This window comes from Corvus brachyrhynchos, unplaced genomic scaffold (assembly GCF_000691975.1).
Source record: "Corvus brachyrhynchos isolate BGI_N302 unplaced genomic scaffold, ASM69197v1 scaffold671, whole genome shotgun sequence".
Taxonomy (NCBI): domain Eukaryota; kingdom Metazoa; phylum Chordata; class Aves; order Passeriformes; family Corvidae; genus Corvus; species Corvus brachyrhynchos.
This window is the reverse complement of record NW_008236441.1, coordinates 23,546-38,141: the sequence shown is the minus strand read 5'-3', so window position 1 is coordinate 38,141 and position 14,596 is coordinate 23,546. Positions and strand designations below refer to the sequence as shown.

The 14,596-nt window shown below is 49.7% G+C and overlaps 1 protein-coding gene across 13 annotated transcripts in view; it reads left to right on the top strand.

The window, feature by feature from the left end:
* Positions 1 to 10,347, top strand: part of COL6A3 (collagen type VI alpha 3 chain) — a 58,320-nt gene extending 47,973 nt beyond the window's left edge. For 7 of the 13 annotated variants that reach the window (XM_017747101.1, XM_017747100.1, XM_017747107.1 and 4 more), the window contains 8 exons: positions 206 to 314; positions 1,036 to 1,310; positions 2,620 to 2,874; positions 4,434 to 4,508; positions 6,451 to 6,630; positions 6,746 to 6,799; positions 9,632 to 9,802; positions 9,945 to 10,347. In XM_017747101.1, coding sequence (XP_017602590.1) covers positions 206 to 314; positions 1,036 to 1,310; positions 2,620 to 2,874; positions 4,434 to 4,508; positions 6,451 to 6,630; positions 6,746 to 6,799; positions 9,632 to 9,802; positions 9,945 to 9,985 — 1,160 coding nt within the window. In that variant the 3' untranslated portion in view covers positions 9,986 to 10,347. The remainder of the gene's footprint in view (positions 1 to 205; positions 315 to 1,035; positions 1,311 to 2,619; positions 2,875 to 4,433; positions 4,509 to 6,450; positions 6,631 to 6,745; positions 6,800 to 9,631; positions 9,803 to 9,944) is intronic. The other 6 variants (XM_017747105.1, XM_017747111.1, XM_017747112.1 and 3 more) reach the window with 4 other exon arrangements.
* Positions 10,348 to 14,596: the final 4,249 nt, after the last annotated feature.

Genomic DNA, 14,596 nt, shown 5'->3' with positions numbered 1-14,596 from the left:
TACTCAGGCAAACAGCCCTCTTGTAGTTAAGGCCCTCGTGTTTGTGAACTGGAATAACAAATCTCCCATCCCAGTAACCAAACAGTAGCAAGAAGAGAAAAGTTGGTTGCTTTTTTTTTTAATTAAAAAGAAATACATGTAATGTGTTGGTGGTGGGTATCGACCATCCCCAACTCCAGTGTTTAATGTCTCTCTCTGTCTCCAGGTGAATTTGCTTTCTACTTGTCTCCAGAGATAAGGAAACAGTGTGAGTGGTTCCAGAATGGTCAGCAAGCCCAGAGCCAGCACCCCGTGCTCACTGGGCAGAAAGCAGTGTGAGTAATGCTTTGGAAAGAAAAAGCAACTTCAATGCAAGCAAGCAGGATTATCTTTTCATTAATATAATTTTAGTAATGTTTTAATTAATTTTACTAGTTCCCTCAGTGCTGTGTCAAAAGAGCAACAGAGACATCTTATAAGCTAACGTATAATTGTAAATTTGGGGTAAATGTCATATTTATATAGGTATAAAAATATGAAGGAGGTACATGCTGAGTTTGATCATGTAGGTCAGGATTTCCAGAAATTACTAATAATTTGGGGCTTTCTACTCAAAACATTATTTTCAGAGGCTGGGCTGCCCTGGATTATCTGTGATCCATGACAGAATCCATACTAATATTTTCTGAAGAGAAGTGAAAGCTTGTGTCACCAAGACTCACTGGTGGCCCAGAGCTGTCATGGCTTTAGAAGGTCAAGCCCCTTGAAGTCAGGCATGCTGCAGATCTCTCTGTTGAATTCACTCTTATCACAGAATCACAGAACAGTTTGGGTTGGAGGGAACTTTAAAGCCCAACTTGTTCCGACCCCCTGCCTGGGCAGGGACAACTTCCACTAGACACAGGGTTGCTCCAAGCACTTTTCACTGCTTGGATTTAAGCACTTTTCACTCTTCACTGTGGGCAAATCTAAAGCTGGCAAAGACTCTTGACCCCAGGTGGGTTCTTGCCAATGGTTTCTACATCAGCTCCTTTCTGCTTCCAAAATTCTGCTCAGGTTTGTGGCTCCCAACGCCACCATCACCCAGACCTTCACTGCCAGCACCACGGTCAGCGCAACCATCAAGCCAGTGGCGAGTACCCATGCCAGAACCACTCCTGCCAGCACCACAACCCAGGCCAGAGCCACCGAGACCACCCCGGCCAGCTCTGTGGTCCGGGGGAATGCCACTGCCCAGGGAGCAGCCGGTGCCACTGCCCATGCCAAAGCCAGTGGCCGGGCCGCCACCAACGCCACAGCCACCGCGGCCGGTGGCAGGAGGAGACACAGCGGTATGTGAACAGCTCTCCCCATGTGGGCAGTGCCTCCCTCTAGGCTGAACCACAGCAGGTTGTGGCTCTTCTTGCCCCCTGAGAGGATTATTCCCGTAGGAAATGTCACCCGGAGGCCAAATTTTGGTTTTAGGTGTAAACCTGGAAATCTGTGCTGGGGTGTTGTCACTTTGTGTTAAGAATTTTGTGCAAAAATGGGTGAGGGACAGGTGGCCCCTAGGCAAAACACAAGCAGGAACAATCCGTCCAGCTACAGAGAACTTCTCTTTCTAGTGTGGTTCATTTGTTTCCATTATTTCCTCATAGCATCACGCCTTGGCCAAGTTTTGCTATTTATGGTGATTCATATAATGGCATTGTTGGAACTCTCAGATAATAGGAATAGCTGTTTCACCAATGGATCAGTGTGGAGACCTATTTGGGAATGCCAAGCCTCTTTCATACAAGCACAGTTCATACAAAGGAGGTTTCCCAGGTATTTTTGCAAGGGGGTGCAGGCAGATCTGCACTAGCTGAGCAAGGATCAAAGAATGTGTCCAAGCACAGGGATGCTCATCCAGTGACTGATGGCAAGTCCCTGCATAAATAATAAGTAAAAAGCAATAAATAAAAGCAATCAGCTTTTGCAAGGCTAATGCTTTCATCAGCTTGAGGGGAATAAACTTTTCTGGGTGTTTCTTGCTCCACCAGTGCTTTAAGCAGTGTTTATAAAGGTCTCATCCAGTACTCTGCCAGAGCAGGAAAACCTTTCCATAATAACTTCTTTGACCTGTTAAGGTTATGTTATCATCCCCAGAAGTGTTCAAGACCAGGTTGGATGGTGCTTGGAACAACCTGGTCTAGTGGAAGGCGTCCCTGCCCACGGTGGGGGGTTGGAACGAGATGGTCTTTAAGGTCCCTTCCAACCCAAACCAGTCTGTGATTTTATGTTCACTCTTAAGCAGGCTTGGCTTGAAGGTCTTCAGCAGCTCAGTGAATCTGCTGCACCCTAGAGAAGGATCTGACTGAGCACATTTACAGCTGTTGGGAAAGTGCTGGGAATTTCAAGCTGTGAGAATCTTGTTTAAAAAAAAAAAATGTTTTGATTTGCTAGATTGCAACAGATTATTAAATATAAATAAACCACTTGGTGAAATCATCTGGTCTATGGAAAACAAAGCCTCCCCTGCAGTGGCATCTGAGACAGCCAAGTCCCAGCTTGGCTTGCACTTGCCATGGAAAGAAGATTCTGCATCACTGAGACACTTTTTCCTTGAGATCTTTCCCTCTTCATTCACTGCTTGGTGTCCCTTTTGATTCTGCCCTGCAGCAAAGACCCACGACATCCAGATCACAGATGTCACCGAGAGCAGTGCCAGGCTGCGCTGGGCCAGCCCCGAGCCACACAACACCTTTGATGTCACTGTCACTTTGGCCCATGACCACTCCCTTGTGCAGAGGCAAAACCTGACTGGCACCGAACACGTCATCCGAGGGCTCAGGAGTGGGCAAAAATACATCGTCGTCATCACTGGCTACCAGAAATCACAGCCCAAAGTAACCTACACAGGGTCATTCAGCACAAGTAAGTGACTCTTGAAAGCCTTTGGACATTCATTTTTTTTCATTAAGCAGACACAAAAAGTGGGAAGGACAAGAAAAGGGATCAGGAATCAGTTGGTACCAACAGTCTGGCTGTGCTCAGTTGTGTCACTTCATGTCTGCCACCCTCTGGATCAGCAGACGTGGCAGATGTGTTTCTTTGAAAAATGGGAGTTGCACTTCAGTGGAGTTAAAATGCACACAGAATGTGGGATAATTAAAGGCAGTCCCAGAGTGGGGTTTGTTACATGCTGCAGGTTTTGTACATTGATGCAAAAGGTCTTGGTGGGGGTCTAGCCTGCACTACTGCAATTATTAATGAGTCAAACTGGTAAACTCAGTCCAGCCCAATTTCAAAATAAGCAAGAAAAGCTGCTTCTCTGATCACCATTTCCATAGCTACCGGTCTGCTTCCCATACTATCCAGAAAGAAACGCAAAGAAGACATGAAACAGAGTCCCTTGGGCATCCAAGCTCCATGTGTGCAGATCCAATGTGAGCCTCCCCAAACCCTCTGGCATGGCCAAAAGTTGCTGTCTAAGACACAGCCAATTTTTTTTAATGCAGTTGGCACAGAGGTGACTTGGCCTCGTGGTGTGAAGTTTGTGCTGGTCCTGCCAGTGCCGTGTCTGGCTTCCTCTGGCACGTCCGAGACAATTGAGAGAGCCTTTCCTCTGGCTTCAGTGGGTTTGGACCAGTCTCTTACCTTCACAAGCAATAAACATGCCCACAAAAATGTTGAGAAAAGACATCAGTGGGTAGAAGTAATATTTGCATGTGCTAAATTGGAGCTCCCAATGCCCAGGGAAGCTGCTTTTCCCATAGAATAAATCTTGAATGGGAACAAACTGAGTAGGCAGTGGTGACAAGCTGTGACCTGGACACTGAGTAGGATTGTCCCCCTTTTCCACACCCAAACTGTACACTAAAGAAAAGCAAATCCAGCCTTTCCTGTGGCTGCAGCCCCCTCCTGCCCTCCAGCCCCATGGAGTTTTTTCACCCGTAACAATCCTCACCGTAGCTCCTAGAAGGATGTGAGGTGTGATGGAAGGAGTGTGGTCCAAGAGAGCCCTTTAGGGAACAAGAGAGTATGGATTCATCATGGATTGGCTCCCCTGGGGGGTGCCATTTTTATTCTGCCATCTCTAAGGCCAGGAGATCAAAGCTAAACTGGCTCCAGAGAGGCCACACCCAGTTCCTGAGCCCCTGCCCTGTCGATGCTGTGGGGTGAGTGGGGGCATCCAAAGCAGTCACATGGGGCCCTGAGGATGCTCCTCTGTCGTGACCCCCAAGGACGAGCCCAAGCAGAGCCACTGGCTGGAGACGGAAGGTGATCCTGTCCTGGAGCAGCCGGGCAGTTGGGGATTACTCATCCTGTCAGCTGCCTCCAATAAACATTTCTCAGATGTGTGTGCTCGGCTAAACAGATCCAGATGTGGCTCCTGCACTGGAGCTGGGGCCAGGGAGTTTGTTTATGACTGCATTGAGGGTGCTGCTGCTGATGCCCTTCCCTTTGACTGACCCTCTGGTTGTCCTCCACAGAGAGCCCGGCGCAGCCCCAGGTGTCCCTGGCCAACATGATGCTCAACACCGAGCCACTGGAGGGGCCTGAGAGTGGTGAGTGCGGGCCATGGGGGGAGTGCTGGGCCAGGGGCTCTCACAGTCTCACCAAGATCAAAGGATCTGCAAGTCCTTGGCTTTGCAAAGCCAACTGATCATGGCCTTGATGACATCCTTGGCCACATGGGTTGGAGCCCTGCATTGGAGTCTCTGCCCCATGAGGGATCCAGAACCCCTGAAGTTGCTCTGGTCTTCCTGGGAAACTCCAACCAGGTGCTGTTTCCATGATAAGGATGGGAGATGAGTCATGACCCAAGCACTGGCCACTCTTCAGGGACAAGCTGTGCCCCATGTCCTCCCAACGTGCCTAGACGTAGGTGTGGATGTAGAACATCACCCGATGCTTCCTCGTTCCCTCTCTCTCCATTTGGGGCAAATCCCAGGTCTTGGCTCCTTGGTTTAACACACAGCTCCCAACAAGTGCTTGGCCAGGCTGGACAGGGCTTGGAGCACCCTGTTCTAGTGGGAGGCCCTACTCTGTGTTTGACCCCATGTTAACAACCCATAATCACCGTAGCTGTTCATACATTTCATCGCTTTGGGTGACATCAAGGTCATCACATCGGTGCTGTCACACTCAGTGGTACCACCAGTGTCACAACCCCTCCTCCAAGGACCTGAAAGGGCTCTCGGCCTTCATCAAGCAGCACAGCCACAGCAGGCACACCAAAAATGGATCTGTCATCCAAAACTCATCCCTGGATCGTTGTTCCCATGTTTTCCTTTAAACGTTTTGCTTGCACTGTGGCTCATTTTCTTCACAAAGTGGTCTGAGAGCACAGGGAAATGCTGCCACTCAGTGTGTTCAGCCAGGAGCTGTGGAGCTGCCGTTGAGCTCTGGCTGCTGGTGTTGAGTGGGATGAGCATGGATCTCATTCATGCCTGGCTGGTGGCACCACTGGAGCTTTTCGCAGCGGAGGGGCCGAGGGCTTGTGCTGGACTGACTCATTTCTCCTTCCTGCATGACCCATCGTCCTTCCCTTCCCATGTGCTCCTGCTCATCTGGCCCCTCTCCCTGGCACTGACGTCCCCTCAGCAGCCTTGTTCCCGCCAGGTGACAAGCACCCCGTGGCTTTGTTTAACCCCTTGTTTAACCCCTTGGCGCCAGCCCTTGGGAACCCAGGTGTGCAGGCTCCTCCTGCTCCAAGGACAATGGATGTGCTGTGTGCTTGCTCTGCACTTCCACACAGACCTCTCCATCTCAGCTCCTCTTGATGACCCACTTGCGGCAAATGCCTCTGCCTGAGGATTTATGGCAGCCAGCAATCTTGGGGGAGCATTCCTCAGGGATGCTAATCCAAAGGTTTTCAACAGGATAAAGACACTAAAGAGAGCAGGGGATTGGGGATGGGTTTAGCTGAGCCTCCTCTAGTTCATGGGAGAGACCCATGCGTAAATCTTCCGAGAGACCTTGGAGAAAAGCCCACATTCTGCCCTCCTTATATAGGTAAAATAGCATGGATGGCCCAGCATAGCTAATAAAAACCCAGGGATTTGGACCTAAATTATCCTTTTTGGGGCAGGAAAGGGACATAGTTTTAAATCTTCATTTAGCCTTCACATACACCAGGTGCAACTTGCTTTTAGAGATAAATGCACTTAAGGATTAGAAGTTACTGCCAAGACAAATAGCTTTGAAAATAGAGGGGAGGGGGATTTGTGCGAGGGCTCAGTCCTGAGTGCACCAGTGGGGGAGCAAGGGTTCCCACCATGTTGCTCCAAGGATTTGGGGTTTGGATCTGTGACAAAACCAAGAGCAAGGAGAGGTAAGCTGGAGGCTGGGGAAGGTTTGCATCCAGCAAGACAAAACTTAAGAGAGGGAACTGCTACCAGTCCTGAACCAGGCCTTATTTTCCTTTTTTTTTCTTTTCAATCTCTTTGCTTTTTCAGCTTTTAACCCTCTCAGAGTTACTTAACCTTTGCACCTTTTGCCATGCAGATTGGCCAGACCCTTGCTTGCTGGACTTTGACATGGGCATGCAGTGCAAGGACTATCAGATTGTGTGGTTCTTTGACTCCAAACACAAGTTCTGCAGCCAGGGTTGGTATGGTGGCTGTGGAGGTAATGCCAATAGATTTGAGACCGAAGCTGAGTGCAATAACAAATGCTTAAAGCCATGTAAGTACCCCATGAGGATTCACCCTTTCACATTTTATCCTATTGTCAAATGATGTTTGGATCAGAGAGAAAACACGGTTTAAAATCCAAACCCATGCGCTTTTTCCTCCTCCAGCAGCAGCTGAGAAAGCCATGCAGCAGCCACCCCTTGAGAAAAGATTATCATCAGGTAACACCCCCACAACAAAAATTAATCATCACAAACCAAGCAAACCCATTCTTTCACCTTGACCATTTCACAGCATGCATCCAAGCCTGTCCGACCACCGATCAAAAGTAGTACAGACTCAGTTTTCACTTGCTCCTTCACACAACCACGCCCTTCCATCTGCTTTGCATGAGCAAGTCACTTTGCATGTGTGTTGTCCCACCAGGACGTGCTGTGTTGGCACAACCTGAGTGGCAAAACTCACTGGATTTCATCAGAGACCGGTGGTTGCTGAGCTGGAGTGTGGCACGGTCCCAGACCAGTTTGTGTTATATCTGTGTGACCACAAAGTGCCACCACTCTGCTGAAATGCAGAGAATTCCCAACATTTCACTGCCTGCAACCAAAACACCTGATGGAAAGTGGCTCCGTGGGGCTCGGGTATTGCATGGAGATGTTTTTCTTCATCACCAAAAGATAAAAGTCAAGGCTGAGGGAGGAGCCTGCAGGAAAATGGCAATGCCCTCCTCTCCTCAAGGAGTTTCTGAGGTTTAGGGGTTGTGTTTGCAAACCTCTTCAAGACCTGGGAAGGGTGAAGTAGCTTGAAATCACATCTGTTGGTTCAGCAAGGGGTTGGGATGGGAACAGAGCCCAGCAAATCTTCCTTATCAGAGCAGCCTCCCCCTCCCAGAGGGGTTTCAGGGCCCTTTGTGGAGCTGGGAGGGAAACCAAGGAGTGAAGACAGCTCTGGTACCTAAAGGGAGGGTCATGACAGGGTCTGAAAAGGCAAATTACAGACCCTTCCACCCCATTTGACTTTCTTAGGTTTATTTTAGGATCCTTAAATCATGCTTGGGAATTTTTGTCACTGGCAGCCCTGTAGAGATGTGGAGGCAAGGAGGAGGCGGCCACCAGCAGCCACAGAGATGTCAGGGGTGGCAAAAGGGGATTTCAAGGTGCTTTGGGGATGCAAATGGGCATCATGGATCCTCTGGCCGCAGTTTGAGGATTTAGCAGCTGGAGGAAGCAGTGCAGGAACCTGTAGCTTCACTCCAGAGCAGTATTCCACCCTCAGAGAGCAGGGAACCTTCCCTGATGAGGTTTTCTCCAGAGGGCACGTGTTTCTGCTAGCCCTGTCCTACATGCTAGCCCCTTCTGATCATTGTCACATGCCTTGATGGTATTTCCAGCAACTGTTGCTGAGGCTAAAGTGATATTTCATCAACTTGGCACCACTCTGCCCTGGGCACAGAGCCAAGAAAAGCAGCCGAGGGGCCCTGGAGGGATGCTCAGGTCCCTGCCCGCCACTCTCTGCTCGCTTTATTCCCTTTTCATTTTCTGCAAAGCCAGAGCTTGAACCCCCATGGAAAATAGACACAGGACTTCAGTCAGCTCAGCTTTTAAGGTGCTGGGTGGTGGCTCAGGCTCTGGGTTCAGCCCATAGCAGGTGCAACATTGAGAAATGAGTTGAGCTCCCAAACCTTAAGGCACTTTGGGTGCAAAAATATGCACCAGACCCACTTCCCATTTGAAGCCTTTTAAACGCTGTGATCCCCTTTAATTATTGACTTCTTATATATATTTTTCATGTGTAGATGTGGAACTCGAGGCATGGTTTAGTGGGGAGCTTGGCAGTGCGGGGGTAGTGGTTGGGCTCAAGGGTCTTAGAGGGCTTTTCCAACTTTAATGATTCTATGGTTCTATTTTTTTATTGTTATTCATGTTTCGACCATGACAAAAGTAATTGTTAAGCATAACTGAGGAGCCCAGGCACATTTTCTCCACGGGATGAATTAAAATCCCAGCTCTCCCCATCTTTTGAACCTGCCACAGCTTAAAACACTTTTTAACTCCCTAGGTCTTGCTCTCCATCAATTCTTGGAAATTTTTGGATAAGCTTTTGTTTAATTTCAGACTGAAAGAGGGGAAAATTAGGTTATATTTGCAAAAGAAATTCTTCTGTTTTGATTAGTTTTTGGATTTGATTCCTGTGCAGGTTTGGGGTAGAGTCATTCCTGTGTTCACATCTGCTGGATTTCAGTGTTTTGGAAGGTGGGGGAGAAGGGACATGGACTTTGGAAAAAGAAAATCTGAATATAAAAAAGGCAAAGAGATTGCCTAAGGCATGGGGAACCTTTTGGTAGGAGCCCAAAAGCAAAGCTGAACTTCAAGGTCAATACTGATTTCTGACTCGCCCTTCTCTGTGCTGAGCAGAGGTGACACGAGCTCCTTCTGCACCCCTGAGTGAAGGGAGGTTTGTGACCCGATGGTAAATCAGTGACTGATATCAGATACTTTTTAATTCTATTTTTGTAAAGTTATTTGGCATTTTCATTTTGCCACATCCAAGTGCTTTGTTGTTTTATTCCCCACTCACCCAGCAAGGGATGAAAGTTGCCCTGAGCAATGTGTGGTAGATCCAGGAGCACCTTCACATGGAAGATTTCTCTTGTCAGAGGAAGTCAGCCATTTTAGTGGGAAAATGATGGTGCCAGTACTTCTTCCCTTGCAGCCCAGCCAGTCCTCTCTCAGTTCTGAGACCTGCCAACTCATTTCCTACAGATCCAAGGGATTTGCAGACAACCACTGCCATGCAACGCTCCCCCTTCATCGCTCCTGGGTGCATGGCAGCAACACAGAAGAGGACTTGTGCACCAGGGCTGGTGACCTCCAGGGAAAGCTTCTCTTTGCAAAGAAAGGGATGGGATTTAGGCACAGGAGATGTGCACAGTCTGTGCCGTGGATGCCCTTTCTCAGCTTGCATTCCAGCCCTGCCCTGCAGATACACTCAGAAAAGGCTGTGCTTCACCCAGGAGTGCTACTGACCGCTGTTGCTCCTGCTTTTTTCCACAGTCATGGATATCTGCCGGCTGCAGAAGGACGAGGGCACCTGCAGGAACTTTGTGCTGAAGTGGTACTACGACCCCGAGACCAAGAGCTGCGCCCGCTTCTGGTACGGCGGCTGCGGCGGCAACGAGAACAGGTTCAACACACAGAAAGAATGTGAAAAACTCTGCATCCCTGGTAAGAGGCACTCAGCCAAATCCCTGGCATTCCCACACTGCAGCATGGGGTTGGACTCCTCAGCAAGCCCTGGCAATTACCTCATTTATCTTCCCTCAATATCTTGCATCAAAAGCTTATTTGTTCCCTCTTTGTCCACCAGGTACCATCAACCCCGGCGTGGTGACGACGATAGGGACATAGAGCCAGGGGCTGGCCAACACTTACCTCTGAGACAGCATCACCTTTGCCACCTTGTCCCTATAGAAGCTAAGGGTATAGACGACCTTGCACTGTAATATTTCATGCTTTTAACTCCCAAGCAAACCCCGAGGAGAGGGTTTTGCTGCATGACCTATCAATATGGTGCTAAACTGTTTGTGGACTGAGTGCTACATGTGCCCGGGTTATATTGTATAGCTTCAACGTTGCCAAATATTTACCTAAGTGCAGATTGTTATTGTCTCTCAACATGTCTCTAAATTAGCCTTATTTTCCCCCAATTCTGGCAATCTGCCTATCTAAAGTGCCATGAAAATGAGTCAAAAAAAAAAAAAAAAAAAGAGTCATAATAATTTCACTGCAACTTGTTACCTGCTTGCTTTTATCTTTCTCATAACTGAGCATAACTTTACAGGGGAAGCCTTTGTGTAAGAGAGCGGCTGATTCTGACAAACAAGTGGTTCCATTTTCACTCTTCCTATTTTTTTTTTTTTCCCCCTTTTGCTGGATTAGATCTCAGACTAGATCTTTGTATGCATTTGTACCACACGTGGCCAACTGAACTAGCAAGGAAAAGGAAGCAAAGTTTCCAAATGCAAATGCACTGCTGGGACCAAGGCCTCAGTTAACAAATCTTTAAATTGTGGTGTAGGGTGCCTCTGGCATTCTTCTGATGTTGTATGTTTTATAAAATACAAAGCAAAGCAATCTGGGGAGGGGGGAGCAGCGGGAGGGAGGGGGATTTTATTTTTATTGTGGATTCCGTGTCAGGAAGTCTATACAAAGAACTTTTAAATAAAGTCTAATGGAGGTTTTGAGAAACTCGTGGGTTTGTCTTTGTTTAAGCCACCGTGGGTATCAGTGGAGTCATTTTCCAGGGTCTGGAGAGCAATTATTTGGGGGGGGGGGGAATCCCACTGTGCCTCAAAGAGAGGATAAATGTGGTATGGGTATTCGGGGGGACCGCGCTGAGAGGCTGCTGGCAACCTGGAGATTTCCAGCTTGGAAAAAGGTGGAGACAGAGATGTCTTGGTTGTGAAATCTCCATCCTGAAGGAATTTAAACTCAGCTGGACATGGCATGGAGCAACTTGGCCTCAGCCAGCCCTGGGTGTCCCTTCCAACCTGTGTGAATCAATGACCCCATAAGTATTTTCATCTGTCTCCTTCACTTTCCATAGCCATGATTTTTACCCTTCCTGTCCATCTCTGAGCTCACCCAAGGAAGCTAAAATTCCCAGAAACAACGCACATTTCCCTGCCCCTTCAAAAATCCCTGCTGAAAGCACAAAGCAGATGGAAGTGGCCAGGGCACAGTACAGCTCTGGGCTGTGGGGCTGATGTCCTCAACGTCCCTGGGCCTCTGCTGCTGTCCACAGGCAGGGCTTGATAACTCTTCCCATGGCCTGCTGGAGGTGCCTGGAAGGAAGAATGGAGCCTTGCAGGCACATGCCATGGAGAGGGCAGCTGGAACACCAAAAGCAGGGGGAGGGCATTGACTTCTGGAGAAGCAGGTTGCGTTGGTTAAATCTTGGAAAGGAGACCCTTGCAATTCAGGGCTTATCTCCAGGTGCTCTTCCATGGGTCAGGGTGGGACTGGCACGAGGAGAAGACAACCTGGTGCTGTCCTGCTGCTTTCTGAAGCCCTTCACGTGCATCCCCAGGGGCCACAACAGGAGATGTTGCACGTGTGCTGGACACACAACAATGATGCCTTTGGAAGCAGCTCCCAGGAGGAGGACTTGCCCTCCAAAACACTTGCAAGACCAAATGAAGCTGGTCAGACACCTCAGGCTCCCTGCTCAGTGCTGCACATGATCCACAGGGTTCCAAGGGCCTCACCCTGACTTGTCCAGGGCACAAGAAGAGCTCGCAGGGCTGCTCTGGGCTTTGTCCTCGTGGGGATTTACAGTCCAGGCATCCTATTCCTGGCACAAGGAGCAGCCCAGATCCCAAAACTTCCCTCCAGCACAGAGCCACTTGCGTGGGGACAGGGGACAGCTCGGCTGGGGATGAGCCAAGCCGTGGCAGCTGAGCTGGGGAAGCTGCGCTGTTTATTTGGCACCTTCCCCGAGCAGACCGCAAGGGCTTCATTTAAAAAGAGGGGAATGGGTAAATGTTATTTATTTATTTATTTATTTATTAATTCTTTTAACTGGCTCTTGCAGTGGCGCCGAGGGACACAGGAGCCTGCCCGGCACCTCGCCGTGCACCGGGCATGGCCAAGCCCCCCCGTTTTGCTCTCACGGGGTTTAAAAGCTGCACTTAGGTTAAAGTGATCCTTCCCTCCGTCCTCCCACCCCTCTGCAGCACGGGAAAGGTTTTCCCAATGCCTGCGCCGCCTCCGTTTCCCAGGAAAGCTGCTTTCCACGGCCCCTGCAGCCCTCCAGGATGCCAGGGCGCATCCCGGGGTTTCACAGCGCGCCGGGGGGAGAAGGAAGCTCGGGAAGGGGCCCCTCATCCCCTCCCATCCCCGGGGCGTTGCAGGCGCCTCCCGAGCCTTTTAAGGAAGCGCGTTACGCCCCGGGCCCCCGGCCAGCGGCCACGAGGGGCTGCACATGGAAGTCATCTGCAGCTGGGAGCACATCTGCCAGCGTGGCTGCGGGACCAGACCCGGAGTAAAAATAGCCCAGCCTGGCCCGAGCCACGCGCTCCGCTCCCGGCTGCCAGTGGGGAGCCCCGAGATCCACGCCCTGGTGCTTTTGGGGTGACCTCAGAGCCCCCTTTAAGCAGGATTTCTTCTGTAGACATCACCTCCTGCATCAAAAATGCCACTGGCCTGGCTTCAAAAGGTACCGCCTCAGTCTTACACCCCTGCCTGGGGGGGGGACAGCAATGCCATGAAAGCCAGACTCCAGCCTAGAATTTCCCCTCAAGCTGAGGGCACACTGTGAAGTAAAAGAGTGTCACTGGAATTGCTCTAAATCTCTGGAGTTTTCCAGGATCGGGTCAGGGAAACCATCACAGGGCTGATGTAGGTTGAGGTGACCCTGCCTCAGAGACCTGCATAAAGTCCAAGTGAACCTTGAATTTAATGCTTTGTCTTTGAATCTGAGTGCTCATTCTGTCCCAATCAAAGAACCACAGAATGGTTTGGGTTGGAAGGGACCTTAAAGCCCATCTCATCCCATGGGCAGGGACACCTTCCACTGTCCCAGGCTGCTCCAAGCCCCATCCAGCCTGGCCTTGGACGCTCCCAGGGATCCAGGGGCAGCCACAGCTTCTCTGGGCAACCTGTGCCAGGGCCTCCCCACCCTCACAGGGAGAAGTTTCTTCCTAATATCCAATCTAAACCCACTCTCAGTTTAAATTCATCCCCCCTTATCCTGTCACTACATCTTTCTCATATTCTCCTTCCAGGACCTGAAGGGAGATGGGTGAGCTACAATCAGCAGAGCCACCAGCCCTTATTTTACCAGGGACCTTCCTGATGGAGTATTCCACAGTCAGGCTGCCCAGAAGGAGCCACAAATGCTACACCCCCTCCTGCACCCACACCTCCTCCTTAAAGAGTGATAGTGGAGTCCCTGGGAGAAACTATTACAAATAGTCACTCTCAAGTCTCACTTTCTCCAGTTGAAATCCAGAGAGGTTTGGATGACCCTGCTGCCTGTGGAGGCCAGGGAGCTATGACCCTGCGGGTGAGAACTCCAGGGTTCAAAACCAGAGCACAGGCAGAACCTCTTATGGTACCAGTGGGGTCATAAAAATGACGAGCAGGATGTGTCCTAGACTTAAACGTTGAAGCCAGGCCCTTAAATTTAGGACAGCATCAGCATTTAATGCTTGGTTAGGCTCCCTCAATGCTGCAGCTTTGCATTTAATCACAGCCTTCTTGGGAGACCTTTACAAGGAGAGGCAAAGTGGCTCTGACACATTTTATTAGCCAGTATTAAATTTATTACATCAGTAAAAGCAGCCAGTCTAGAAGCCTATAGATGCTCACAGGTACCTGCCCAGACCCTTCCTAGGTTTTCCAGCAATGCCCTACACAGCCAGTGTTGACATTGCAAGGTCAGGAGTTCAAGGAAAATGATGTCTTCCATGCCTGGCATCCCTGGAAATTAGGACTGTATCCATGCAGAGATGCAGATAAACTTGGAACAGCTGAGCCTGCAGCAAAGGATCTTCAGATAAAGGGGACAGAAGAGTGGCCAGCAGTCTTCTGCTTGCGGGATGGAAATACTGCAACTCCCAATCCCAAAATCATTAAACCTTGGAGTAAGATGGAGATGATAAGGTAAAATAAGGGGATCTGGAAGATCCTAGATTTTCTAGGTGCTCAGTTGCTTTCTGCCTATGTTTTATAGCCCCATAAGCTCCTCGGGGCAGGGTGGTTGCTCCTGGGGAGCAGCACCTGACAGGGAGCTCACTGCAAGCAAGCGCCATTCCCGTGCGCTGAGCTGAGCTGAGCTGAGCATCCTGGGTGGCTTTAAATCCCAAAACTCTAACCCATGATAACTTTAAACTTCCCAGGCCTTGCCCAGAGGCTGGGGATCACTCAAAATGGCAGCAGGCAGCTCTCTGGAAGCGCAGCCTTCCCAAAAGCAAACCCCAGGGCTCAGTGGGACGTGGCGGGATAAACAGCCCCAGC